We start from the raw sequence: 27,026 nt of genomic DNA on the forward strand, positions 1-27,026 counted from the left end.
ATTTGTTTGTTTGTGTTTTTTGGTTTTTATTCCATGTCTAAAAGAGTGTTTATTTTCTCTTCATTTTTTTTTTTTTTTTGCGGTACGCGGGCCTCTCACTGTTGTGGCCTCTCCCGTTGTGGAGTACAGGCTCCGACGCGCAGGCTCAGTGGCCATGGCTCACAGGCCTAGCCGCTCTGCGGCATGTGGGATCTTCCCAGACTGGGGCATGAACCTGTGTCCCCTGCATCGGCAGGTGGACTCTCAACCACTGCACCACCAGGGAAGCCCTCTCTTCATTTAAAAAAATTTTTTTTCTTGGAGTATAGTTGATTTACAATGTTGTGTTAGTTTCAGATGTACAGCAAAGAGAATCAATTATATATATATACATATATCCACTCGTTTTTAGATTCTTTTCCCATATAGGCCATTACAGAGTATAGAGTTCCCTGTGCTATACAGTAGGTCCTTATTAGTTATCTTTTTTTTTTTTTTTTTTTTGCGGTATGCAGGCCTGTCACTGTTGTGGCCTCTCCCACTGTGGAGCACAGGTTCCAGATGCTCAGGCTCAGCAGCCATGGCTCATGGGCCTAGCTGCTCCACGGCATGTGGGACCTTCCCAGACCGGGGCACGAACCTGTGTCCCCTGCATCGGCAGGTGGACTCTCAACCACTGTGCCACCAGGGAAGCCCTAGTTATCTATTTTATATATAGTAGTGTGTATATGTCAATCCCAATCTCCCAGTTTATCGCTTTCTGCCCCACCCCCTACCCACCTGGTAATCATAAGTTTGTTTTCTACATTTGTAACCCTGTTTCTGTTTTGTAGGCAAGTTCATTCTTTCCCTTATTTAGATTCTACATATAAGTGATATCATATGATATTTGTCTTTCTCTGACTTAACTTTACTCAGTATGACCATCTCTAGGTCCATCCATGTTGCTGCAAATGGCATTATTTCATTCTTTTTTATGGCTGAGTAATATTCCATTGTATATATGTACCACATCTGCTTTATCCATTCCTCTGTTGATGGGCATTTAGTTTGCTTCTATGTCCTGGCTATTGTAAATAGTGCTGCAATAAACACTGGGGTGCATGTATCTTTTCGAATTATAGTTTTCTTCAGATATATGCCCAGGAGTGGGATTGCTGGATCATATGGTAGCTCTATTTTTAGTTTTTTAAGGAACCTCCATACTGTTCTCCAGAGTGACTGTACCAATTTACATTCCCACCAACAGTGTAGGAGGGCTTCCTTTCTCCACACCATCTCCAGCATTTATTGTTTGTAGATTTTTTTGGTGATGGCCATTCTGACTGTGAGGTGATACCTCATTGTAGTTTTGATTTGCATTTCTCTAGTAATTAGTGATGTTCAGTATCTTTTCATGTGCTTTTTAGCCATCTGTATGTCTCCTTTGGAGAAATGTCTGTTTAGATCTTCCACCCATTTTTTGATTTGATTGTTTTTTTTTTTTTTGATATTGAGCTGCATGAGCTCTTTTTATATTTTGGAGACTAATCCCTTGTCATTTGCTTCGTTTGCAAATATTTTCTCCCATTCTGAGGGTTGTCTTTTCATCTTGTTTATGGTTTCCTTGTGAAAAGCCTTTAAGCTTAATTAGGTCCCACTGTTTTATTTTTGTTTTTATTTTCGTTACTCTAGGAGGTGGGTTGAAAAAGATCTTGCTGCAATTTATATCAAAGAGTGTTCTGCTTATGTTTTCCTCTAAGGGTTTTATAGTATCCTGTCTTACATTTAGATCTTTAACCCATTTTGAGTTTATTTTTGTGTATGGTGTCAGGGAGTGTTCTAATTTCATTCTTTTACATGTAGCTGTCCAGTTTTCCCAGCACCACTTATTGAAGAGACTGTCTTTTCTCCATTATATATTCTTGCCTCCTTTGTCATGGATTAGATGACCATAGGTGCATGGATTTATCTCTGGGCTTTCTATCCTGTACCATTGATCTATATTTCTGTTTTTGTGTGAGTGCCATATTGTTTTGATGTCTGTAGCTTTGTATTATAGTCTGAAGTCAGGGAACCTGATTCCTCCAATCTTTCTTTCTCAAGATGGCTTTGGCTCTTCGGGGTCTTTTGTGTTTCCATACAAATTTTACAAATTTTTTGTACTAATTCTGTGAAAAATGCCATTGGTAATTTGATAGGGATTGCACTGAATCTGTAGATTGCTTTGGGTAATATAGTCATTTTCACAATATTGATTCTTCCAATCCAAGAACATGGTATATCTCTCTATGTATTTATGTCGTCTTTCATCAGTATCTTATAGTTTCCTAAGTACAGGTCTTTTGCCTCCTTAGGTAGGTTTATTCCTAGGTATTATTTTTTTGATGCGATGGTAAATGGGGTTGTTTCCTTGATTTCTCTTTCTGATCTTTTCTTCTTAGTGTATAGGAATGCAAGAGATTTCTGTACATTAATTTTGCAGCCTGCAAGTTTATGAAATTCATTGATGAGCTCTAGTAGTTTTCTTGTAGCATCTTCACGATCTTCTATGTATAGTATCATGTCATCTACAAACAGTGACAGTTTTACTTCTTTTTCAATTTGGATTCCTTTTATTTCTATTTTCTTCTCTGATTGCTGTGGCTAGGACTTCTGAAACTATGTTGAATAATAGTGGTGAGAGTGGACATCCTTGTGTTGTTCCTGATCTTAGAGGAAATGCTTTCAGTTTTTCACCATTGAGATGTTTGCTGTGGGTTTGTCATGTATGGCCTTTATTATGTTGAGGTAGCTTCCCTCCATGCCCACTTTCTGGAGAGTTTTTATCATAAATGGATTTTGAATTTTGTCAAAAACCTTTTCTGCATCGATTAAGAGGATAATATGATTTCTGTCTGTTATTTCATTAATGTAGTGTATCACACTGATTGATTTGCAGATATTGAAGAATCCTTGCATCCTTGGGATAAATCCCACTTGATCATGGTGTATGATCCTTTTAACATACTGTTGGATTCGTACTGCTAGTATTATGTTGAGGATTTTTGTGTCTATGTTCATCAGTGATATTGTCTGAATTTGATATCAGGGTGATGGTGGCCTCGTAAAATGACTTTGGGAGTATTCCTTTCTCTGCAATTTTTTGGAATAGTTTCAGAAGAATAGGTGTTAACTCCTCTGTAAATGTTTGATAGAATTCACTTGTGAAGCCATCAGGTCCTGGACTTTTGTTTGTTGGGTGTTTTTTTCATTGTTGTTGTTTTTGTTTTTGGCCATGTGGCACAGCATGCAGGATCGTGGTTCCCCAACCAGGGATTGAACCCCTTCCCCCCTGCAGTGAAAGTGCAGAGTCTTAACCACTGGACTGCCAGGAAAATCCTTGTTGGGAGTTTTTAAATCACAGTTTCAATTTCAGTACTTGTGATGGGTCTGTTCATATTTTCTGTTACTTTTTGGTTCAGTCTTGGAAGATTGTACCTTTCCAAGAATTTGTCCATTTCTTCTAGGTTTTCCATTTTATTGGCCTATAGTTTCTTGTAGTAGTCTGTTATGATCCTTTGTAATTTTGTGGTGCACGTTGTAACTTCTCCTTTTTCATTTCTAATTTTATTGATTTGAGCTGTCTCCCCTTTTTTCCTGATCAGTGTGGCTAAAATTTTATCAATTTTGTTTACTTTTTCAAAGAACCAGTTTTTAGTTTCATTAATCTTTTTTATTTTTTTCTTTGTTTCTATTTCATTTATTTCTGCCCTGATCTTTATGATTTATTTCCTTCTGCTAACTTTGGGTTTTGTTTGTTCTTTCTCTAGTTGCTTTAGGTATTAGATTAGGTTGTTTGAGATTTTTCTTGTTTCCTGAGGTAAGATTGTATTGCTATAAACTTCCCTCTTTTAGAACTGCTTTTGCTGTGTCCCATAGGTTTCGGATCATTGTGCTTTTGTTTTCATTTGTCTTTAGGTATTTTTTGATTTGCTCTTTAATTTCTTTAGTGATCCATTGGTTGTTTAGTAGGATATTGTTTAGCCTGCATGTATTTGTGTTTTTTACATTTTTTTCTTGTAATTTATTTCTAATGTTATAGCATTGTGATCGGAAAAGTTGCTTGATATGATTTCAATTTTCTTAAATTTACTGAGGGTTGCTTTGTGGCCCAGCACATGATTGATCCTGGAGAATGTTACCTGTGCACTTGAGAAGAATGTGTATTCTGTTCCTTTTGGATGGAATGCTCTATAAATAGCAATTAAGTCTATCTGGTCTAATGTGTCATTTAAGGCCTATATTTCCTTATTGATCTTCTGTCTGGATGATCTGTCCACTGATGAAATTTGGGTGTCAACTCATTATTGACCAGGGGATTTTTGCAGAAACTAATGCCTGTGGCCTGCGATTTTTATTTTGGCTGGCCAAAAAATTAATTCTGTTATTTCACTAACACTCTGTGGGTTATTACATTCAATATTCACACCTGACACACCTGTAAAGTCTAATTTTTGTGAAATGTTGTCTTCAATCCACTCTTCTGTAGAAGCAAAGGAGCATTCTCCAGCACCATGAGTTTCATTTTCACTTTCCATATCAGAATCAATCACTAAAGTTTTTTGTCTTTTTATTGGTCTAATATTCACATCATCTGAATCAGCACTATATTCTGAAGAACTATCATCTTCTGAGACCCTAGTATGTATGTTGCTTGGACAATCAGAGCAAGTATCTGCATAAAATTCACCAAAAAATTCTTTTTTACTCAAAATTTTGCAATGCATCGTTTTTGAAAATTTTACATTTATAATATACACAGGCTTGGAACAAAAACGTAATGGAGCAAAATGTGAATGATAATGACTATCATAAGTTGTATAATGAACCCTTCATCAATTTTAAGCTCTAAGAACTTCACAGTGATGTTAATTGTATCGCACTCTAAAAATGTATTGATACGTCTCTGGCCAATAACATTTGGGTAACAAAAGATTTATTAATACGTCTCTGGTCAGTAATGTGTTAAAGTTCCCAGCTACTGTTGTGGTACTGTCTGTTTCTCCTTTTATGGCTATTAGTATTTGCCTTATATATTGGGATGCTTCTATGTTGTTGGGTGCATATATATTTATAATTGTTATATATTCTTCTTGGATTGATCCCTTGATCATTATGTAGTGTCTTTCTTTGTCTCCTGTAAGAGTCTTTATTTTAAAGTCTATTTCATCTGATATGAATATTGCTACTCCAGCTTACTTTTGATTTTCATTTGCATGGAATACCTTTTTCTGTCTCCTCACTTTCAGTCTGTGTGTGTGTTCCTTGGTCTGAAGTGAATCTCTTTTAGACAGCATATACATGGGTTTGTTTTTTTTTCATATCCATTCAGGCGGTCTGTATCTTTTGGTTGGAACATTTAATCTGTTTACATTTAAGGTAATTATCAATTTGTATGTTCTTATTGACATTTTATTTTTTTTAAAGATTTTTTTTTGATGTGGACAATCTTTAACGTCATTATTGAATTTGTTACAATATTGCTTCTGTTTATGTTTTGATTTTTTGGCTGCGAGACATGTGGGATCCCAGCTCCCTGACCAGGGATCAAACCTGTACCCCCTGCATTGGAAGGCAAAGTCTTAACCACTGGACCACCAGGGAAGTCCCCCTATTGTCATTTTCTTAATTGTTTTGGATTTGTTTTTGTAGGTCTCTTTTTCTTCCATTCCTCTTTTGTTCTCTTGTGATTTGATGACTAAAGGAACATCTATAAAAGAAAATTTTGTTTAGTGTTGTGTTTGGATTCCTTTTACTTTTTTGTATGTGTATCTATTGTAGATTTTCAGTTTGTGGTTACCATGAGGTTTTGATATAACAGTCTATATATAAACAAGATTGTTTAAATTGCTGGTCTTTTAATTTCAAATGCATTTCCAATATCCTGCATTTGTGCTGTCCTCTTCTCACAGTTGCTGGCTTGGATATCATATTTGTGTGCAGATGATTTCCCACCTTTATTTTATGTTTGCCTTTACTGGTGAGCTTTTCCATTCATAATTTTCTTATTTCTAGTAGTGGCCTTTTCTTTTCTGCTTAGAGATGTTCCTTTAGCATTTGTTACAAAGCTGGTCAGGTGGAACTTAATTCTTTTATCATCTGCTTGTCTGTAAAACTTTTGATCTCTCTGTAAAATCTGAATGAGAGCTTTGATGGGTAGAGTATTCTTGGTTGTAGTTTTTTCCCTTTCATCATTTTAAATATGTCGTGCCACTCCCTTCTGGCCTATAGAGTTTCTGCTGGGAAATCAGCTGATAACCTTATGGGAGTTCCCTTGTATGTTATTTGTTGCTTTTCTCTTGTTGTTTTTAATATTTTTCCTTTGTCTTTAATTTTTGTCAATTTGATTACTGTGTTTTGGTGTGTTCCTCCTTGGGTTTATCCTGCCTGGGAGACTCTGTGCTTCCTGGACTTGGGTGACTGTTTCCTTTCCCATATTAGGGAAGTTTTCAGCTATTATCTCTTCAAATATTTTCTCAGGCCCTTCCTCTCTCTTTTCGCCCCCTAGGACCCCTAGGGTGGTCCTAGGTAATGTGAATATTGGTGAGTTTAATGTTGTCTGAGAGGTCTCTTAGACTGTCTTCATTTACTTTCATTCTTTTTTCCGTTCCAGGGCAATAATTTCCACCCTTCTGTCTTTTAACTCACTTATCCATTCTTCTGCCTCAGTTACTCTGCTATTGATTCCTTCTAGTGTATTTTTCATTTCAGTTATTGTATTGTTCATCTCTCTTTGTTCTTTAGTTCTTCTCGGTCTTTGTTAAACATCTTTTGTATCTTCTCAATCTGTGCCTCCATTCTTTTTCTGAGATCTTTGATCATCTTCACTATCATTACTCTGAATTCTTTTTCTGGTAGATTGCTTATCTCCACTTCACTTAGTTGTTCTTCTGGGGTTTTATCTTGTTCCTTCATCTGGGATGTATTCCCCTGCTGTCTCATTTTGTCTAACTTTCTGTGATTGCAGTTTCTGTTCTGCAGGCTGCAGGATTTTAATTTTTCTTGCTTCTGCTCTCTGCTCCCTGGTGGATGAGGCTGTCTAAGAGGCTGTGCAGGCTTTCTGGTGGGATGGTCTGGTTCCTGCCCCCTGGTGGATGGAGCTGGGTCTTGTCCCTCTGGTGGGCAGAGCTGTGCTCAGGAAGACATTAAGCAGCCTGTGTGTTGATAGGTGGGGATGTGGTTCCACCCTGTTGGTTATTTAGCCTGAGGCACCCATCACTGGAGCCTACAGGCTGTTAGGTGGGGCTAGGTCTTGGGGAGGAAACTGTGGCCTCCAAGAGGGCTTATACCAATGAGTATTCACCAGAACTGCCGCTGCCAGTGTCTTTGTCCCTGCAGTGAGCCACAGCTGCCCCCACAGGAGACCCTCCAATTCTAGCAGGTAGGTCTGGCCTAGTCTCTTATGAGGTCACTGCTTTTTCCCCCTGGATCCTGGTGTGCACAGGACCTTGTTTGTACCTTCCAAGAGCTGAGTTTCTGTTTCCCCCTGTCCTGTGGAATTCTTGCAATCAAACCCCACTGGCCTTCAAAGCCTTATGCTCTGTAGGCTCCTCCTTCCATTGCCATACCCCCAGGCTGGGAAGCCTAAGGTGGGGCTCATGACTTTCACTCCTGTGGGTGAACTTCTGTGGTATAATTATGTTCAAGTTTGTGGGTCACCCACCCGAAGGGTATGGGATTAGATTTTATCATGATTGAGCCCATTTTACCATCTTCTTGTGGCTTCTTCTCTGTCTTTGGATATAGGGTATCTTTCTTGATAGATTCTAGAGTTATTTTTGTCAGTCGTTGTCCTAGAGTTCTCTTAGACTGTCTTCCTTTTCATTCTCTTTTCTTTACTCTTTTCCAGCAGTTAGTTGTGTTTTTGTAGGAAGGTGTGAGCTCACATCCTTCTACTCCATCTTGATGGCCAGTCACCCCTGGTTGTTTTTAAATGGCTTAGTTTCCCAGTCACACATCAATTTCTTCTTGGGGCCTTAGATATTCTATTGTATTCCTCTACCCATGATCAATCTCTTGTCTGTAGGAATCCACAAGTCTGCAGTCCACCTGCAGTTTTTACACACCATGGTGCCCACCACTGACTTCTGTGGCTTCCAGTCTGATGTCCAAGCTATGCCACCATTTCCTGACTAAGGTTCAAGTCAGGCAAGATAGATTCCAGTTCCTTGGGAATCCCACAGACAGGCCTGAACTTTGCAAGCAAATTTCACTCTGTTCTTTCCAGCCCGAGAGAGGGAACTGGGAATTGGGCCATGCCGTGGACTGAATGTTTATTCCCTCCCACCCAGTTCAAATGTTGAAACCCTAACCCCCTACTGTGATGGTATTAGGAGGTAGGGCCCTTGGAAGGTAATTAGGTTTAGATGATGTCATATTGTGAGTGCCCACAACACGAAAAGTGCCATTATAAGAAGAGGAAGAGACACGAGAGCTTCCTCTATCCACCATGTGAGGATACAGCAGCCACCTTCAAGTCAGGAAGAGGGCCCTCATCAAAGTCCAACCATGCTGACAATCTGATATCAGAGTTCCCAGCCTCCAAAATTATGAGAAATAAATGTCTGTTTTTTTTTTTTTTTTTTTTTTGCTGTACGCGGGCCTCTCACTGTTGTGGCCTCTCCCGTTGCGGAGCACAGGGTCCGGACGCACAGGCTTAGCGGCCATGGCTCACGGGCCCAGCCGCTCCGCGGCATATGGGATCCTCCCAGACCGGGGCACGAACCCGTATCCCCTGCATCGGCAGGCGGACTCTCAACCACTGCGCCACCAGGGAGGCCCTAAATGTCTGTTTTTTGAGTCAACCAGTCCATGGTATATTTTTTTAAATTACTATTTATTTTATTTATTTATTTTTGGCTGTGTTGGGTCTTCGTTGCTACACACGGGCTTTCTCTAGTTGGTGGCAAGTGGGGGCTACTCTTTGTTGTGGTGTGCGTGCTTCTTACTGCGGTGGCTTCTCTTGTTGTGTGGAGCATGGGCTCTAGGCGTGCAGCCTTCAATAGTTGTGGCACGAGGGCTCAGTAGTTGTGGCTCGTGGGCTCTAGAGTGCAGGCTCCGTAGTTGTGTTGCTAGGGCTTAGTTGCTCCGTGGCGTGTGGGATCTTCCCGGAGCAGGGATCGAACCCATGTCCCCTGCATTGGCAGGCGGATTCTTAACCACTGCACCACCAGGGAAGTCCCCATGGTATTTTTTTTTATGGATGCTTGAGCAAACAAAGACAGCCCACTTCCTTCTGTCCTTGCTCCAAGGACGTAGAGGGGATGGGGCAAAGGTGAGTAAAAGCCCCGGGAAATTTCGTATCATCTTGCTTGAATGTGGCTTTTTCTTGATTGGGCATTTTCTTGGCTGCTATAGATTTTTAGCTAGTTCCCAAAGCTCCTATGAAGTTATCTTAATCAGTGTATGGTTGTTTATTTGATAATTCTGTAGGGAAATGAGTGCCTGGAGCTTCCTAGTTTACCATCTTGCTGTCATCAACCGTCCTTCTCATAATTTAGAATGTTTATTTTGGAAAGTAAGGGATAACATATAGTGAATCTAAGTATGATACATTAAAGTGAGTATATTGGTTTACCTGGGTGTTTTGAAAGTTGATATATTTAATGAATATTTAATGAATATTTTAATATCATAATTTTATAAAAATGCTAAATCTCTAGTAATTCACGTATTTGATTCCATAGTTCACTATGTTCACTGTCAAATATCCTGAAGTGTACACGATAAACAGCCAACTTTCATGCCTAAGTATATATACTATACATATATACAGAGACAATCCTGAGCAGTTACAAAATATGGTTTTGTAACAAGCACAGTGTTTTTTCATATATAACATGCATTATTTCCTTGTGCGTGAAATGCAAATTTGCAAATTGCATCCAGGAACTCATCAAATCTGCTAGATGAATTATGTAATTCAATTTGGCAAAATTTTTGCTCACAGCACAAATAGTTTTCTTTGGTTTTCTTGGATTCTGTTCTAAGAAGGAGGTAGCTGGAAAAAAGTGAAAAATTACAGGATATGATTCATAAAAATCCCACATCTTTTTTGTGTGCTTGTACATTCTTTTTTGAGGGAAAATGTTTTTGTCCCACAGCAATGATTCCTCTTCCTTCTCAGTAAGTACTTTTTAGTTGGACAGATACCCACGGACGGTATATCCAAGGTATTCAAAGAATGGTAGCCAAAATGAGAGGAAGATGCATGTCATTTAGCATCTAGAAGAACATGTAGCATACTCATTAAATCCCTTTTTCACCAGAAAGGAATGTGAAGGCTGAACTTTAACATGGCCACAGTATGTACTAGAGAGCAAAGAAATGAAACCTCAGCTATGCATGCTCCTGCCAAGCATTAGCCCAAATCTTTCACTCTCTGACATGTGATGGGTATCTGTTTCCCTGTCATGTTTTGAGAGAAAAGAAAATATTGCCCATGTAACCCTATCCTCATTTCTAAGGTTCAGGCAAGTGGTACTCACTACTATTTCTTCCTCTTTTCACTTGCAGCCAACAGTGAGATTAAGCATACACACCAAAGAAAGGACTACCAGCACTGCATTGTCAGAGGCAGTTTAATAATTAAGAGTAGTCACATCTCTGCTGATGGCCTATGTGCTTCTAACTTTCTTTCTCTCTTGAAGCAGCTGGCAAACCCTTTCATCATTTTAGTTTGTGAAAAACTCTTATGGTAGTAGCTACTCATTGCTCAGAGTGAGGAGTTCTCTTAAGCAATGGAATGACCAGCAGTTTCAGAAACTAAAGTATAAATTTCATGCATATAAATAATTCACACCGTATCAGAGCTAATGGGGACCACACAGATTAGATATCTGATGCTCTCATTTCATAGAAAGAGTCTTGAGACCACTTCTAATGCTGTCAATGTGAAGGACCAGTTAAGCTGCAAGACTTCTGTCATAAAGATCAAGAAATGCTAAATGAAATTTTCTTTTAAATGTATGGATAAGTTCACCAAAACTAAGAAAACCTCCAAGTACCAGGATGAGGAAGGCACAGAAAATAAGAGTGGCAGGTGGGAGAGCTAATGCTGCCATTGGCTTGGGATGGGGTTGTGGGGAGTTGCCAGTACAAGTAACCCAAAGGCTTATGCTTTAATACCTATATAGAGATAGGAGTTGAGTATTTGGAACTTCCTGAGGTAGAGAATTGGAACTGTGAAACCTATTCCTGTACACACATGTTCACAATTAACCTAGGATCCTTGAAAGGCTGCCCCCTAAGTGGTAGGGTAGACTTAAAAAAAAAAAAAAGCCTACTGACAACAGAATGACAAGAAGGAAGCTGGTAGTTTTTTGTGGATACTTGGGAGGAAAGAAAGTTCCTGCTGAGAAGTGGTAAGCCTGCACATAGATTTATTATTTATATTCTTGTTACTCATATGGTCAAAGAACCCATAAGTAGAAAAATAAGCAGAAAAATTGTCCTAAGTGGTAAAAATGCCTGGGATCCCTGCCAGAAGCAAATATAATAATGCTGAAGAGGGATATGTCCTTAATTCAGATAATATGGAATTCCCACAGGTAAAAGCCTACTGAAGATGAATTCACAACAAAATTTTTTCAGAAGAGTAAATAAACTAATATGAGCAATGTCTAAGTACTTGAGGCCATAGAGAACTCTGATAGATACTATAAACTAAATGTGTAGAAGATGATTGAAACGTAAAACAGGAAGTATAAGTAATAAGAAAATAAGACACCAGAATAGTGGAATATTGAAAAAGAAGTGCATACATCTTTTTAAAATGAATAATGCAGTCTTTGAAAGTTAAAATTCATAGTATAGAAATGCATAAAATTAGGCCTGAAAAGATTTGAGGAAATTATGCAGAGGGAAGTATAAGAAGACAATGCAATGGAAAATGTAAAAGGCAAGTTTATGGAGAAAAAGTACAGAGTGAGGCCTATCAATATATGTCTAATAAGAGTTGTATTAAATACTAGAGAAGAAGGGAATAGAAGATAGGGGGAGCTATTACCAATCATAAATAACCTAGAATACCCGGAATAGAGGAAAGAATTTCATTTTCAGATTTAGAAAACTCATTAAGTCCGTTGCAGGATAAACACAAAGATCATACCTGCTCACAGAGAAGATCTTAAAAGATCTAGACAGAAAAAATAGATTACTTTCAAAGGAATGATAATTAGGCAATTGCAGACATCTTGATAGTGAAAGTAGAGTTAGGAGTACAGTAAAATGATGCTATCACAGTGCAACCTACAATTCTATACCCAGCCAACATATCATTTAAGAGTAAGGCCCCCAAAAATACATTTTAGACAGGGAAAATGGAAGCTGATCATCATTCCAAGCCTGAAAGAAGAAAGAAAATGGGTGCAAGCAAAATTGTTGTGCAAAGAAGTTGGCAAACGTGATGAAACAATAATTATTGACTTACTGTTGTTGTTGTAAATGGAAAAATATTAATCACTGATATATAACTATTGTTTTAAATAAATTTAAGGTTTCAAACAAGGTGAAAGTAAATACTAGACAATAATGAGACATAAGATAAAACAGGGTATATAGGAATCAATGTAATTTAAGGCTCTTGTATTCTGAAAAGGGAAAGTAGAGATGTATGACTAAGGTAATTGACTTTAAGTCAATAATATGAGTAATCACTAAAATAATAGAAACATCATGTATAACTTTCCTAAAAGAACAGAAGTAGAATGTTTAACTTTGAAAGCATTAAAGGATGAAAAAATGAAGGAATTAAGACCATGAGAAATTTACCCATTGTCACAAGCTAGTTCTTTGCAGAAGTGGGTCTGGAAGCCAAAAGTGTGTATTTCCAGTTCTGCATTATCTTCTTTGGGAATACTCTGGAAATACATCAACCAAATTTGAATTTTTGTAGAGTAAATAAGATTTATGTATTTGCCTGCTTTTAAAGGTTTGTTTCTTAAAGCTCTAAACGCTTGACTCAACTTGCTCTCAACATAGAGGACAATGATTTTGTAACACAGATTATAGTATAGGGCTCCATATACTTTCCCATTCACTTTCCATTGAGCTTAAAAGGAGTAGTGACAAGAAGGAACTATTTCATAGCATCTAACAGTCCTTTCATAAATATTCAGCAACTGCAAATCTGTGTTTATGGCTGTGTGGGATTGCTGGGTTGAACCTAATAGTCTCTTGCAAGAGATGGACATATATGTAACCATAGAAAGAAGTTAGAATGCATTTAGTTAAGTATGGGCCGAATTTTAAACTGGGGAAACTATAACTTCAAAATGGCAGAATAGTTTTAATGGCACAGAGACTCCTTATAAATACATTCTGTCTGATGAGGGTGTTATAGTCTATCAGGGTTTGGGTTCTGATGAAAGAACTGAAAGTACTGCTTATTAAGGTTAGTGCTTTGAAAAGTAAAAGAGGTTGAAAATTACGTTTCATTAAAGGGCAAATGAAATAAACCAGAAGTGGTTATTGAAGAACTTGATTATCTGGGGCTTGATGTACCAAAAATTATAATTAACTGATTAAAAAAAAAAAGAAATACCGAGAGAAATGCAAATGACTGCAATTTAGAAAGCAATTTCTAAGGGGATTTTTAGGGTGTCTACAAATCTAATCTCCTATCTTTCTAATTCTCAACATTAGATACTTTTAATTTGAATGTTGACATTAAGGATGGTAGACATTAGGGATGAAAGGGACATTAACAAACACCCTAAATTGTATCTACTCTCTTAATAGATCTTTGCCCAAATCTTCCTGTGAATATGATACATAATTTAGACAACAAATATTTCTTGAATGTATTCTATGTCTGCCTCTATGTTATAATTCTATGGAGAAAAAAAACAGGTCACAACTTTTTTTAAAGCCTTAGTATCGTACTATTCTAAACTCAAATCTCTGATTAAATTTCTTTTGCAGTTATAGAAGGGGGAGCTTTAATGAATTTTTCATTTCTTTTATATAGTTATATTACCCATTTTCTTGCTATTCTCCATGCTGTTACAAGAATAATACTGAATACATGTGACATAGTAGGCATTCAGTGAATGTTGACTACATTGGATAAAATATTTTGGGTAGCAGTAAAGTAGATGGGCTTTTTTTTTCCTGGTATTTAAGCCTCAATTTCCTCATCTATTAATTTACTCACCTCACAAGAGTATTTTGAGATTTAAATGGGAACACAGGGTAAGTGTTTAATAAATATTAATTTTTTTTAGAATAAATAAAACAACTAAAACAAACGTTAAGCAAAGAGAAAAATTAAAAATAATGTACTAAAAGTATACATTTTTAAAAGAAACAACTGCATTTAACATGGACATTAAAGTCTTCACATCCAATTAAGAAAAAATAATCATAAATATATAATTTATTATTATAATTATTTTTACGGACTTCCCTTGTGGTGCAGTGGTTAAAAATCTGCCTGCCAATGCAGGGGACATGGGTTCGAGCCCTGGTCCGGGAAGATCCCACATGCCGTGAAGCAACTAAGCCCGTGTGCCACAACTACTGAGCCTACACTCTAGAGCCCGCGAGCCACAACTACTGAGCCCATGTGCCACAACTACTGAAGCCCATGCGCCTAGAACCTGTGCTCTGCAACGAGAAGCCACCACAATGAGAAGCCCGTGCACCGCAACAAAGAGTAGCCCCCACTCGCCACAACTAGAGAAAGCCCATGTGCAACAACGACCCAATGCAGCCAAAAATAAATAACTAAATAAATTTATAAAAAAATTATTTTTACTACATCATTAAATTGATTTACTTTATCACATTTTAAGTCTTAAAATCATTTTTGGGAAAAATTCTTTTGAGGGAAAAGCAAAATATATATGTGGGACTATGTAAAAATTTAAATGTATTGTATAAGCTTTCAATACAGAATTAATAGTGGCTTTTATTTTTATTTTTGGCTGTGTTGGGTCTTCATTGCTGTGCACAGGCTTTCTCTAGTTGCGGCGAGTGGGGGCTACTCTTCGTTGTGGTGTGTGGGCTTCTCATTGCGGTGGCATCTCTTGTTGTGGAGCACGGGCTCTAAGCACGCAGGCTTCAGTAATTGCAGCATGCAGGCTCAGTAGTTGTGGCACGCAGGCCCTAAAGCGTGCAGGCTTCTGAAATTGCGGTGCATGGGCTCTAGGGTGCGTGGGCTTCAGTAGTTGTGGCACGTGGGCTCTAGAGCGCAGGCTCAGTAGTTGTGGCACGTGGGCTTAGTTGCTCTGGGGCACGTGGGATCTTCCCAGACCAGGGATTGAACCCGTGTCCCCTGCATTGGCAGGCGGATTCTTAACCACTGCACCACCAGGGAAGTCCCATATAGTGGCTTTTCTAGATACACTAAGAACTTTAAATTTTACTTGATCTAAGGTAAATGCAATCTTTCTTCTATTTATCTCCAGTTTTTAAAAGATTTTAAAAAGGGAATTCATTCATCTCTTTCCCTGAATCTTGTTTCCTGTTCTTATGACATTTGAAAGAAGAGCAGTTTTTTCCAAAGTACTTATTAGGATATGTGGGGAATTATCCATTTGTGGTCAACTGGGAGAATCACAGCAATTGATATTGATGTTAATATTACAAAGCTGAGAAGTAATTATAATATTTGGAAGTATTTTGACCTAACTCTAAAATTGTTAGGTAGAGGAAGAAATTCTTTATAGACTTCTATTTTTGTTTACAAATCACTTAAAAAAAACCCTACAACATTCATTCTTATTTTTGCTTATACTCCACTTTTGCAATTGCTATCATTTCACCACTAAAACTTAAAAGAAACAAAGAACCATGAAGTAACATTTGCCATTTGACAAATCTGATTAAACCAAAGGTGTTTACCATTGAAACCGACTCTGCTCACCCACTCCATCTCAAGTTTACTTTCTGTTAGACAAAATATTACTGTCTTTTCCCAGAAGGAACCCAAACCATTGTCCATTGGAAACAGTTATGTTTTAGACTGTTAAACATTGCAGGGGGTTATAAAATACAAAAATAAGTATTGGTCATTGGAATAGATTTCAAAAGTGTTTGGAATATGTATTCCAAAGACATCTTAGAGTTCTTGGCTAGATTAAAGAAAGATGTTGAAATAGGGAGAAAAAAAAACGTGTTTTGTAACTTGTACTTAGTGTACAAACCTAGCCACAATTACCAGATCCATTTAAAATGATAATTTAATAAAATCATGAGGTTAGCAGAGAATGAGCACACAGTTTATTCTGAAGGTTAGTCATAGTTTTAAAAAGAATGCTTTTAGTATGCCATCTTTGACATGCCATGTTTGCCATTTGCAGAGAGGAAAGACTGTAGAGCTAAATAGACACAGATAGGGATTTAATCCTCTTACTGTCTGTAACAATGGGCAAGTAAAGGAGTTAGCCTCTTCCTTGCTCCATGCCGTCATCTGTAAATGGGAATAATAATACATGATGTAGAAGTCATGTGATGGATAATATAATTTTGGTACAGTGCTCAGTGGAGTAACAGGCACATAGTTGGTGCTTAATCAGTGTTAGGTCTTATTATTATTTATCCTGACCAGAAACTTACATTCAAAAAGCAACTTGTTGTTTTTTTGTTTTTTTGTCTTGGCCACAACATGCGGCATGCAGCACTTTCCTGACCAGGGATCGAACCCGCACCCCCTGCAGTGTAAGTGCAGAGTCTTAACCACTGGACCACCAGGAAGTCCAAAAAAGCAACTGTTTTACTTTTTCTTCTTTTGTGAATTCTCACATCACCATAAAGGGAGTTTACTTGCAAGTAACCTTTTAATTTTTTGAAAGTGGAACAGTGTCACAGTAATTTATAATTAGTAATATTTATTCAACAAATTTTGTCAAATAACTAGTATTCAGAGTCTAATGGTAGGCACCAAAGAGGTAGAAAAATAAGAACACTTTTATTTCAAATAGCTTTTATTCACACTAGGACTAGAGGAAAGTCTAATTCAGTAGAAAACACAAGACAAAAGGAGATCTTTCACACTCTTAAGGAGAATCATGACATTAACAACATCAGCAATAATTTGGAACACGCCATTGAATTTTCCATTCAGTATTTTCAAATACAAAAAAAGGAATCAGATAGAAGGTGAACAGTCCATGAGCATGTTCAACAATGGTATTGTTATTAGGTATTAATCCTTTATTAGATAATTATTTTTCACATCTGGGAAAACATCACTGGCAGCACAATTTTAAGAAGTTTGGCAACACGTATTTTTCTCAGCAGCTCTGGATGATAGATTTTGGTGAATGCTAGCCAAAAAAATTAAGGGCAAAACCACTGGTGCACAGAGGACAACAAACTGATCTTATTACAGAAACAGATATCAGACCACAATATAAAAAACATTTTAATTTTACACTAAGACAGAAACTCCAGATTATTGGCATACACATCAACAAAGCCAGGTCTAGAGTGTTTAATCACAAGAGTGATAAATATTGGTTTTCTGCCTGCTCTGCCCACCTTACTTAAAAATATCAGTATATTTGCTTTCAAAGTGATACAGACTGCCAAGGCTATAATCTACAAAATGATCACTCACTTTTAACAACATGCCTGTTATACCCAGTCACCACTGAAAGGACAGTTTCATAGAACCCAGCTCTGCTTACCCAGAAAGAGTTTAAGAATCTTACAATTTAGAAAGAGCATATGCAGATTTTTTACCTAAAAACAAATCTTTGCATACATAAGGAAGTGACATTCCTCCTCAGATTTTAGAATTCTTAATTCTTATGTTTTAAAAAATTGTTCCATTTCTACTCAATTTTAAGTTAGTAAAAGCAATAGCCAGATGTTGTTGCAAGATCTCTATCAAATGTCATAAAATGCCAACTCCAAGAAAGGGCACCACAATGAAGCCTAAAGGGCATAGCCACAATGTCCCACAACACATTTGACCCTCCTTATTTTATTTGATGTTGCAACATTTGGCTCTAATGTACCTAAGGCCCAAACAGAAAAATAAAAGCACTTCAATTTTCTTTGAATCGTCTGGAAATATCTTACTTCCAAATTATATTGAATTTAAAATTTCTCTTTTGTCATTTTTTTTATGCTTAGAATTTATGCTTGTGGGTTTGACTCATAAAACATCATCCAGAGGGCAAGAAAAGTCTATATACAATCTTCTATGTGATAACTAGCACAAGACAATTAAGTAGTACCAAGAACGGAGGAAAACTATATTTTAGACAAAAAAAAAATCTGTATTAATGAAACAAATGCCAGGTCTAAAACTGTAGACCAAAACGCATTAACCTGATTTATCTTTTAAGATAAGAATAGCAAAAAGTCAAGTGGTTCTTGAAAGAAAGAGGTAAAAAAGAAGATAAAAAGTATCTACTAGAGTGTTTATATAAAATTGCACAAAGAAAGCATACCTAGTGATGTCTCAGAAAATAAGCTGCCAAGGTTGCTTCAACTTAGGAAACATAGAGATTTAAGAAAGTATTCTGATAGTTTAGATACGGCAATTTTGTATTGGCAGTTGGATAAGGGAAGGAGAGAGGGGTGGAAAGGAAATTATTGGTTAGAAAGATTGGCACTGTACGGTGAATTCACCACATATTTACTAAGTGTTCCAGTTTGAGAATTAAGATGGTTTGAGAAATTGTTTCAACCCTGTTACAACCCTATTACCCTATCATTGAGGTCAAGTCGAAGCAGCCCCAGATCAAGAGTCTAAGGTTCAACTGTCTGACCCAACTATTTCCAGGATATTAATAACTGACTCAGGTGTTGCATAAACTATTACATAAAACCTGCCAGGTGTATCATACAAAAAACAACAAACTGCAGTTGATTTGGAAAAATCAAGTTCTACAGCCCTGTGTGAGTATACCATGTTCATCTAAAAAATTTATACTCTGGTCACATGACAGTCATGCCGTGCTTCATGAAGCATTGATGGAGTAAAAGCAAGTTGGTAGGAGGCAAGGGCTATGATTTTCAATGTAAATATGACCAGGAAAGAAGCCACACATAGGCACTTACATATTTTTTTAGTGAGGGTCTTGATGAAGATGATGTAATACTTACGATACTTCATTAAAAAGGCAGTGAATACTACAAAATACTGCTGGAGACCAAAATATACTTGTGTCCTTTGTGAACACAAGACACATTTGATGATGGTCATGACCATGCTGATGATCAGTTTTGAAGACAACAATAAAATGCCTTCATTTCTTTTGGAGGTGAAAATGCCCTCTTTATGGAATGGTTGAACAGGTGTGTTGTTTCCTACATCTTCTTTTCTTTTTTTTTCTTCTCTTTTCTCAGTAAGTCAAGTGATTTCATTCCTGAAGCAGGAAAAGAATGTTAAGATAGATGCTGCTAGAAGTGACGATGTCCAACTCTTGACAGAGTGATTATTTCAAGCTCAGAATGAATCACTTTTAAGACAGAAAACTTTGGCTTGTTTGTTTTTGTGGTTATTAGGCATTTAATACTTCCACTGAGACAAACTGAGAGTAAACTTTCTAAAGATCAACAGTAAAAAATATTTAAATAAATTGTCTTAAACATAAATGCTAGGATAAAAAATAAGTATAAAAGTGCTGATTGGAGAGAAATTTTCTCCCAGGAGAACTTCCACTGATCATTTTATTTTACTTCCATATGGAATCTGTAAAGAAACCTAGTAAATCCACAAAGCTTTGAGAATGACCTTTGGAAATAGGACAGTACTGAATTGTTGGGCAAGACCAGCCCTATAGTTTCTGAAATGTTCCTGTGAGGAGATGTTGTCCTGCTTTTAAATCTACCATGTTGCCAGTGAGAGGTGTGGGAGAATTTTTGCAAAGGGTTATAGTCAAAACTGAAGGCAAGATTTCAGTTCCTACAATTGATAATGGAAATGCGATTTACAATAGTTTTTCATAAATATCTGTTTTCTCCAAAAGCTGACTTCTATCTCCACTATTGATGTTGTAAATTCGTTAAAATATTAAAAAATGTTTCATCTCAAAAGTGTTCTCATTTACTAAGCAATGATTAAATAGCCTCTATTACCATTTGAGGTCCATTTTACTTATTATTTAATAAAACTGTCTGGTTTTCAATTTAATATAGAACCCCAGATTGTACTATATAATTGAGAAAATTTTCTTACGTTTTCTTTTTGGACTTATTATCAAGTCTTATTAAAGTCCTGGCATTGTTTAGTAATAGATTTCTCAAAAACCTTTATTTTTATTCATCATATGAGTTATAAGATCGTGAGAAAGCCTATGTGATTATCCTTCAAAGCATGGATCAGAAAGAGATATATTATTGGTAATGCTTAAAGAGGAGTTTTTCGAACAGACTCTTACTGGGAACTATTGTGAGCAATAAAAATTAAATGTATAAGTGAAGAAAACTATACCAAGTGAAACTACCCTTTTAAAAAGTACTGTTCTATTTCAAAAGAAGTGTTGATATTCTCCAAAAGCCTCCATTCTGTCCCTGAGGGCTACATTACATCTTGTAACGATATAATCAAAAAGCGCTGGCATTCTGTTCTTACAACTACATTCAGCTGTGATTAATCCTCTCCATAGTTTATCTGTCTCTCTATGTATCCTCAAGACTCTAACTGCAACCAATTGGGTACCATATCACTTGGAAGAATGTGTGATTAACTCATTAATGTGTCATATTTTAAATCTAAATAACCTTGGAGATGTCCTACTGATTTGGCTTTATCAGATTGATGGCTATGCCTAAGTATGTGGTAAAATAACTGCAGGAAACTTCAGTAAATTAGTATGTTTGCATTATACTGTTTCATTTTCTTATTCAAAATCTAAAAACTATCTGGGAGGACTGAGAGGAATAATAGAGATTTGTAATTATGAAGTTGATTTTAAAAAGTCACAATTATGTTTCCACTTACCCTATGTTATAGCTTTCCTTTTTAAAGGGTGGGGGTTGTCTTCTTTTTTTAAGGCTTTGGTTTCTTTAAGTAAAATCTCCTCAAGTAATTACAGCAAAAACAGCAAGAGCTAGCAAATATGATTGGCATGAATTTCTCTAAAAATATCATGGAAAAAATTCATTACTACTGTGAATCTAGATTGACCTTACCCTTATGCAATGAAAGTAATTTTTAACTAATACTGAGTTACATTCCATTTCAGATTTCCTATTTCAAAGGGTGTCTCAAATTTCTAAGATGTTAAACCAAGTATTGAGCCATTTTTGTATATGTAATAAAAGTCTTTAAAATTAAAATGGTAATCCTAAAAAAACCAAATGCATGAAAAATATGGTCTGACTGTATAACAAAAGGGAGTTATATAATTCTACTTGAGTGAAATCTTTCATCTTTGATTTACAGGTTGGAGTCCTCTTTAACTAAAACCATATTGTCCCATATCTTTCATATCATGGCCTTCCCTAAAACCTTGTTTTAATTAAGGTTTCTTTCAGATTTTTGAATAAAAGCATGACAATCTTCACTTATGGCTTTAATATATCCTTTGAGTTAGGAAAATATATAAAAAGAAACATCAACTCTTTTGAAAGCGTTGTCAGATATTAAATACTGCGAGGTATTCTACATCAGTGTCTTTAGGTGTGTGAGTTATACAGTGAAATAGAATTTGGGGAGGTAGGGGGATAACCTACTTATATTTAGTAAGTTGCTTTTAATCTCAGAAATAAATGTCCTATATTTTTAGCCTTTAACACTAAGGCAACATGTGTAAAGGTTAAGTTCGTGTTGTTTTTTTCACATGAAGGCACAACTTCAAGGATAACTCAATTCAAGGTGACTTCAAATAAGCAATGCCTTCATTAACACATTTCAAAGATCTAGAAAATTCAGTAACATTGCTTAAGTCCTCAATGGTTTTACAGCTAAAAAGAACACATCAGACCAAGCAGCTGTGTTAACCTGGGAAGCAAGAAAATAAACTGAGTCCTCAAAGCTCCTGAGTAATTGGGGAGATTATGGGTAATCCTCGTCTTTTTTTATAGGAAGGAAGGATGAAAGGCAAAAAGAAAGGAAGTGATGGAAAGCAGAAAAATAAAAGTGAGAGAATAAGTTCTTGATAGATTTGGAACAAATTAAGATGGCCTTTGAGAAGTTATGCACTTTTCAAAGACACTGAAAATCCTCCATGGAACATATGCTCAGAGCTATGTCACCAGAGCAAGGGATGTATGAGGGAGGAAGGAGGCTTCATCCTAAATCAACTGCAAATCTCCTGTGTGTGAGAACACAGAGAGGGATGTTAGGGAAACAGGGTAATTTTTCTCAAAAAATGTGATATAAAATATTGCACCATTACATAAAATGTGTGAGGTTGCTTTGGCATTGGACTTTGAGATACAGTGTGGTTTATTCCACTGAAAAAAGCCTCATCCTGGTTCCTCCATCTTGGACTCTTCCTAGCAAGAGTTGAACCATATGTTAAAACAAAGGCCAAAAACAAACAAACAAAACAAAACAAAAAAAACCCGTGATCTGTCGGGAATTGCTGTCCTTTCATAGCTGAAAGCAAATCCTGTAAACAATTTAAGACTGTTTGACGAAAAAGTTCCCAATAAAAAACTGATCAGAATGTCAGGAATGAGATTTCTCAGGTTTTGCCCAAAATTTTGTTGGCTGTCATACCATCTGTAATTAACAGTATCTAACGCTGTACTGGATGTTTCTAGTTCATACTTTGGGCCTGGGAGTGGGTCACCCAGTATATTAAAAGCACTCTGGAAGCAGTTTCTTCCAATCGTGGTTTACTGTAACTTTAGAATCATAGCGGTTACTTTTAAGGAATCTTTAATGCCCTTTCAAGTCCATCCAAAGAACAAGTGAAGCTGCTGTTCAGAATTTTGTGCCCAGTGTTTATGTTCCATGGAATCTGTGCCACCCAGGCAGCAGACAAGACATGTCTGAGGGTGCTGGGGTGGCGGGGGGATATGCAATGATGTCACACACAGGAAATATCGGGGGTGGGGAAGGCTGGGGAGGACTTGGCGCTTCACAAGGCTGGCTCCTCTTCCATAGGCTCGCCAGCAGTTCTGTAAAAATAAACAGGCAATCAGAATACAGCATAAGAGTACACAATGACATTGTAGATTTTCATGCATAATCAAAGCTGATTTTTCAGCTCTCTCTGATGTTTATTTGTGTTATTCCGTTATCCATAAATAGAGTTTCTTTCCTAGGAAGTATAAACAAATGTCAAGTGGAAAAACATTTTCGATCCAAGCAATCATTGGAAATGTTCCTGTTTATATTAAAACATGTCAGAATATTTTATAACTCTAGATTCCAAAATGTACATGTTTTGTGTCTAGTACAGTCCAATAATTTATTGAAAAAATTAACTATGATATTTTATTTTAGGAGCAATTACAGTGATTTCCTATGGAACCAGTTTGCTAACGAGAGCAAAGGACCCAGCTAGCTTCTGGAGGAGACTCACCAGGGCTCTGGTTTTTTTGCTTCTGTTCTTTCATAACTGGATTGGCTGCCTGCCGGAGGCATTTCAAATCAAATTCTGAATCTGATTAGCAAATCACTGCTACAGACCCAACGTTTTTACAAGAAACGCACTATGGTAGTGTGTAAATAGTTTTTATTCGGCGTCATCTGAGGGGTGTTCTGCTCTGGCAAAACCAAAACTAATTGCTTGAAAATTTATACTTGAGATTTAGCCTTAATTTAGTAACACTCTGAGGGTGTTTTAAGGCAAACTTTTAGAATGATTTTTAATTTAGTCAAAAGGACAAATTGTAGCAGGAATCCAAATGCATGAGGTAGCTGGATTGCTGAGGGAAGAACGCTGGGGTTTGAGATGCCGGGAGAATTGAGTATGAGTCTGGGCTCTGCGATTTGCTAATGTTGCAACTGCGAATGTTGTAACTATACTTCTGTGAAGCTGCGGTTTCATGTTTAAAACCCGTGAGGAAAAAAGATGTTCCTTACAGAATTAGTGAAGGTTAAAAAAAATAAAGGAGATAAAATGGACTTCTAAACAATACACACTATGAGGCAGTAGTTATTTAACTCTGGATTTGTCCCCTCATCATCTAACATATGTATAAAACTGTGTTGAATGGTACACAGATACAGAGTTATGCCTGTGCTACCATAAGGAAATGCAATATTGGGAAGATAGTCCTCTCTGGGTGGTGGAATAATAGGTAGGTGGTTTAAATTTTCTTTTTCATACTGTTTTTCTACTTGCCAGTATTCTATAATGAATTACTTTTCTATTAGAACAGATTGCTATATTTAGAACACTTCTGAATGAAGAAAAATGAACAATTTAGCCATGTTATTTTATAGATATATAAAGAAAAAACCAAGATTTCTATGTATCTACAAATAAGGTAGTTGCCATTTTAATTTAGCTTTTATTTATTTTTTGGGGGGCGGGTTTCTCTGGTGGCGCAGTGGTTGAGAGTCCGCCTGCCGATGCAGGGGACACGGGTTCGTGCCCCGGTCCGGGAGGATCCCACATGCTGCGGAGCGGCTGGGCCCGTGAGCCATGGCCGCTAAGCCTGCGCGTCTGGAGCCTGTGCTCCGCAATGGGAGAGGTCACAACAGTGAGAGGCCCGCGTACCGCAAAAAAAAAAAAAAAAAAAAAAAAAATTTAGCATTTGTATAATAAATTTAAAACACTGAAAGATTTTATCCATGGAATAGTAATAAAAAAGATTTTAATGCATCCTCTAAAGAATGAGAAATATTAGGTATTCATTATTTAACATTACTAAAAGGAGAGAGTTCCAAATGAGTCCATGTGGAATACTTAAAAAAAAAAAATTCTTAGGAAGTTATGGCCTGTCCAACAGTATACTGGATAAGGAGGTTGTGAGAAAGTGTTTACAGCTGCTATATAAGATAAAAGCTATTTAAATGAGTCATACTCTATTAAAATCTTTTCAAACTAAAATTATCAGCATTCCCACAAGAAAAATTTTAAATTAAGGAAAACATGTAAGTAACTAAACTGATTTATACGTAAACATGCAAACTTATTTACATTTGAGACTACGTGGATTATACAGGTATAGAATCCTCAAACTAGATACTCCAATGGAGACTGAATTCTCCTATTTACTTTTTCCAAACTTTATTGAGATACAATCGGCATATAACATTGTATAGGTTTAAGGCAATGTGATGATATGATACACATATATATTGTGAAATGTTTACCACAATAATATATCCTTCACCTCCCATAACTATCATTTTTGTTGTTATGATGAGAACATTTAAGATTTACTCTCATAGCAAATTTTGAGTATACAATACAGTATTGTTAGCTGTAGTAATCATGCTGTATATCAGATCCCCAGAACTTATTCATCCTATAACTGGAAGCTTGTACCTTTTGACCAACATCGTTCCATCTCCTCTATCTCCCAGCCCCTGTTAACCATCAATCTACTGTTTCTATGAGTTCAACAATTTTTTTTCCAGTTTTATTGTAAATAATTGACAAACCTCACTGTATCAGTTTAAGGTGTACAGCATGATAGTATGACTTACATATATTGTGAAATGATTACAATAGGTTTAGTTAACATCCGTCATCTCATATAGAGAGTTCAATGTTTTTAGATTTCACATATGTGAGATCATATAGTATTTATCTTTCTCTGTTTTAGCATAATGCTCTCAAGTTTCACCCACGTTGAACCTTCTTTTTTATGGCTGAATAATGTTCTGTTGTATGTATATACCACATTTTCTTTGTCGATTCATCTATCACTGGACACTTAGGTTGTTTCCTTGTCTTGGCTATTGTAAATGGTGCTGCAATGAACATGAGAGTGCAGATACCTCTTCAAGATAGTGATTTTGTTTCCTTTGAATATATACCCAGAAGTGGGATTACTGGATCACATGGTAGTTCTGCTTTTACTTTCTTGAGGAACCTCCATACTGTTTTCCATAGCAGCTACACCAATTTACATTCCCATCAACAGTGCAAATAGATCACTTTCTCCATATCCTCACTAATTTGTTATCTCTTTTTGATGCAAGCTGTTTTAGCACATGTGAAGTGATATCTCCGTGTGGTTTTGCTTTGCATTTCCCTGATAATTAGTGATGTTGAGAACCTTCCCATGTACCTGTTGGCTATTTGTATGTCTTCTTTAGAAAAATATCTATTCTGGTCCTTTTCCTATTTTTAAATTGAGTTAATTTATTCACTTATTTATTGCTATCGAATTGTATGAGCTCCATATATATTTTGGATATTAACCCCTTATCAGATATATAGTTTGCAAATATTTTCTTGTATTTCATAGGTTGCCTTTTCACTTTGTTGATTCCTTGGCTGTGCAAAAGTTTTTAGTTTGATGTCATTGCACCTGCTTATATTTTTTAGTAAAGTTATTTATTTATTATTATTTTAAATTTTTGGCCGCGTTGGGTCTTCGTTGCTGCACGCGGGCCTTCTCCAGTTGCGGCGAGCAGGGGCTACTCTCTGCTGCAGTGCACAGGCCTCGTGGTGGCCTCCCCTGTTGTGGAGAGTGGGCTCCAGGCACGCGGGCCTCAGCAGCTGTGGCTCACAGGCTCCAGAGCGCAGGCTCAGCAGTTGTGGCGCACGGGCCCAGTTGCTCCGCGGCATGTGGGATCACCCCGGACCAGGGCTTGAACCTGTGTCCCCTGCATTGGCAGGCGGATTCTTAACCACTGTGCCACCAGGGAAGCCCCTGCACTTGCTTATTTTTGCTTTTGTTGCTTTTTCTTTTGTTGTCATATCCAAAAAATTAATTGTAAAGACCAAAGTCAAGGAGCTTTTTTTCTTTGTTTTCTTCTAAGAGTTGTATAGTTTCAATTCTTACATTTAAGTTTTTAATACATTTTCAGTTAATTTTTGTGAGTGGTATAAGGTAGGGGTCCAGTTTCTTTCTTTTGCATATGAATAAATGTCCAGTTTTCCCAAAAACCATTTATCAAAGAGATTACTGTTAGCCCATGGAGTATTCTTGACTCCCTTGTCAAATATTACTTGACAATATATGTGAGGGGTTATTTCTGGGCTCTC

At 36.8% G+C, this 27,026-nt stretch overlaps 1 protein-coding gene across 1 annotated transcript in view; it reads right to left on the bottom strand.

Moving 5' to 3' along the window:
- Positions 1 to 22,893: 22,893 nt before the first annotated feature.
- HDAC9 (histone deacetylase 9) overlaps positions 22,894 to 27,026 on the bottom strand; it is a 568,543-nt gene continuing 564,410 nt past the window's right edge. Inside the window, exon 26 of the mRNA XM_082632918.1 lies at positions 22,894 to 23,031. Coding sequence (XP_082489044.1) covers positions 22,992 to 23,031 — 40 coding nt within the window. The 3' untranslated portion in view covers positions 22,894 to 22,991. The remainder of the gene's footprint in view (positions 23,032 to 27,026) is intronic.

Source organism: Mesoplodon mirus (genome assembly GCF_964341445.2).
Source record: "Mesoplodon mirus genome assembly, chromosome: 9".
Taxonomy (NCBI): Eukaryota; Metazoa; Chordata; class Mammalia; order Artiodactyla; family Ziphiidae; genus Mesoplodon; species Mesoplodon mirus.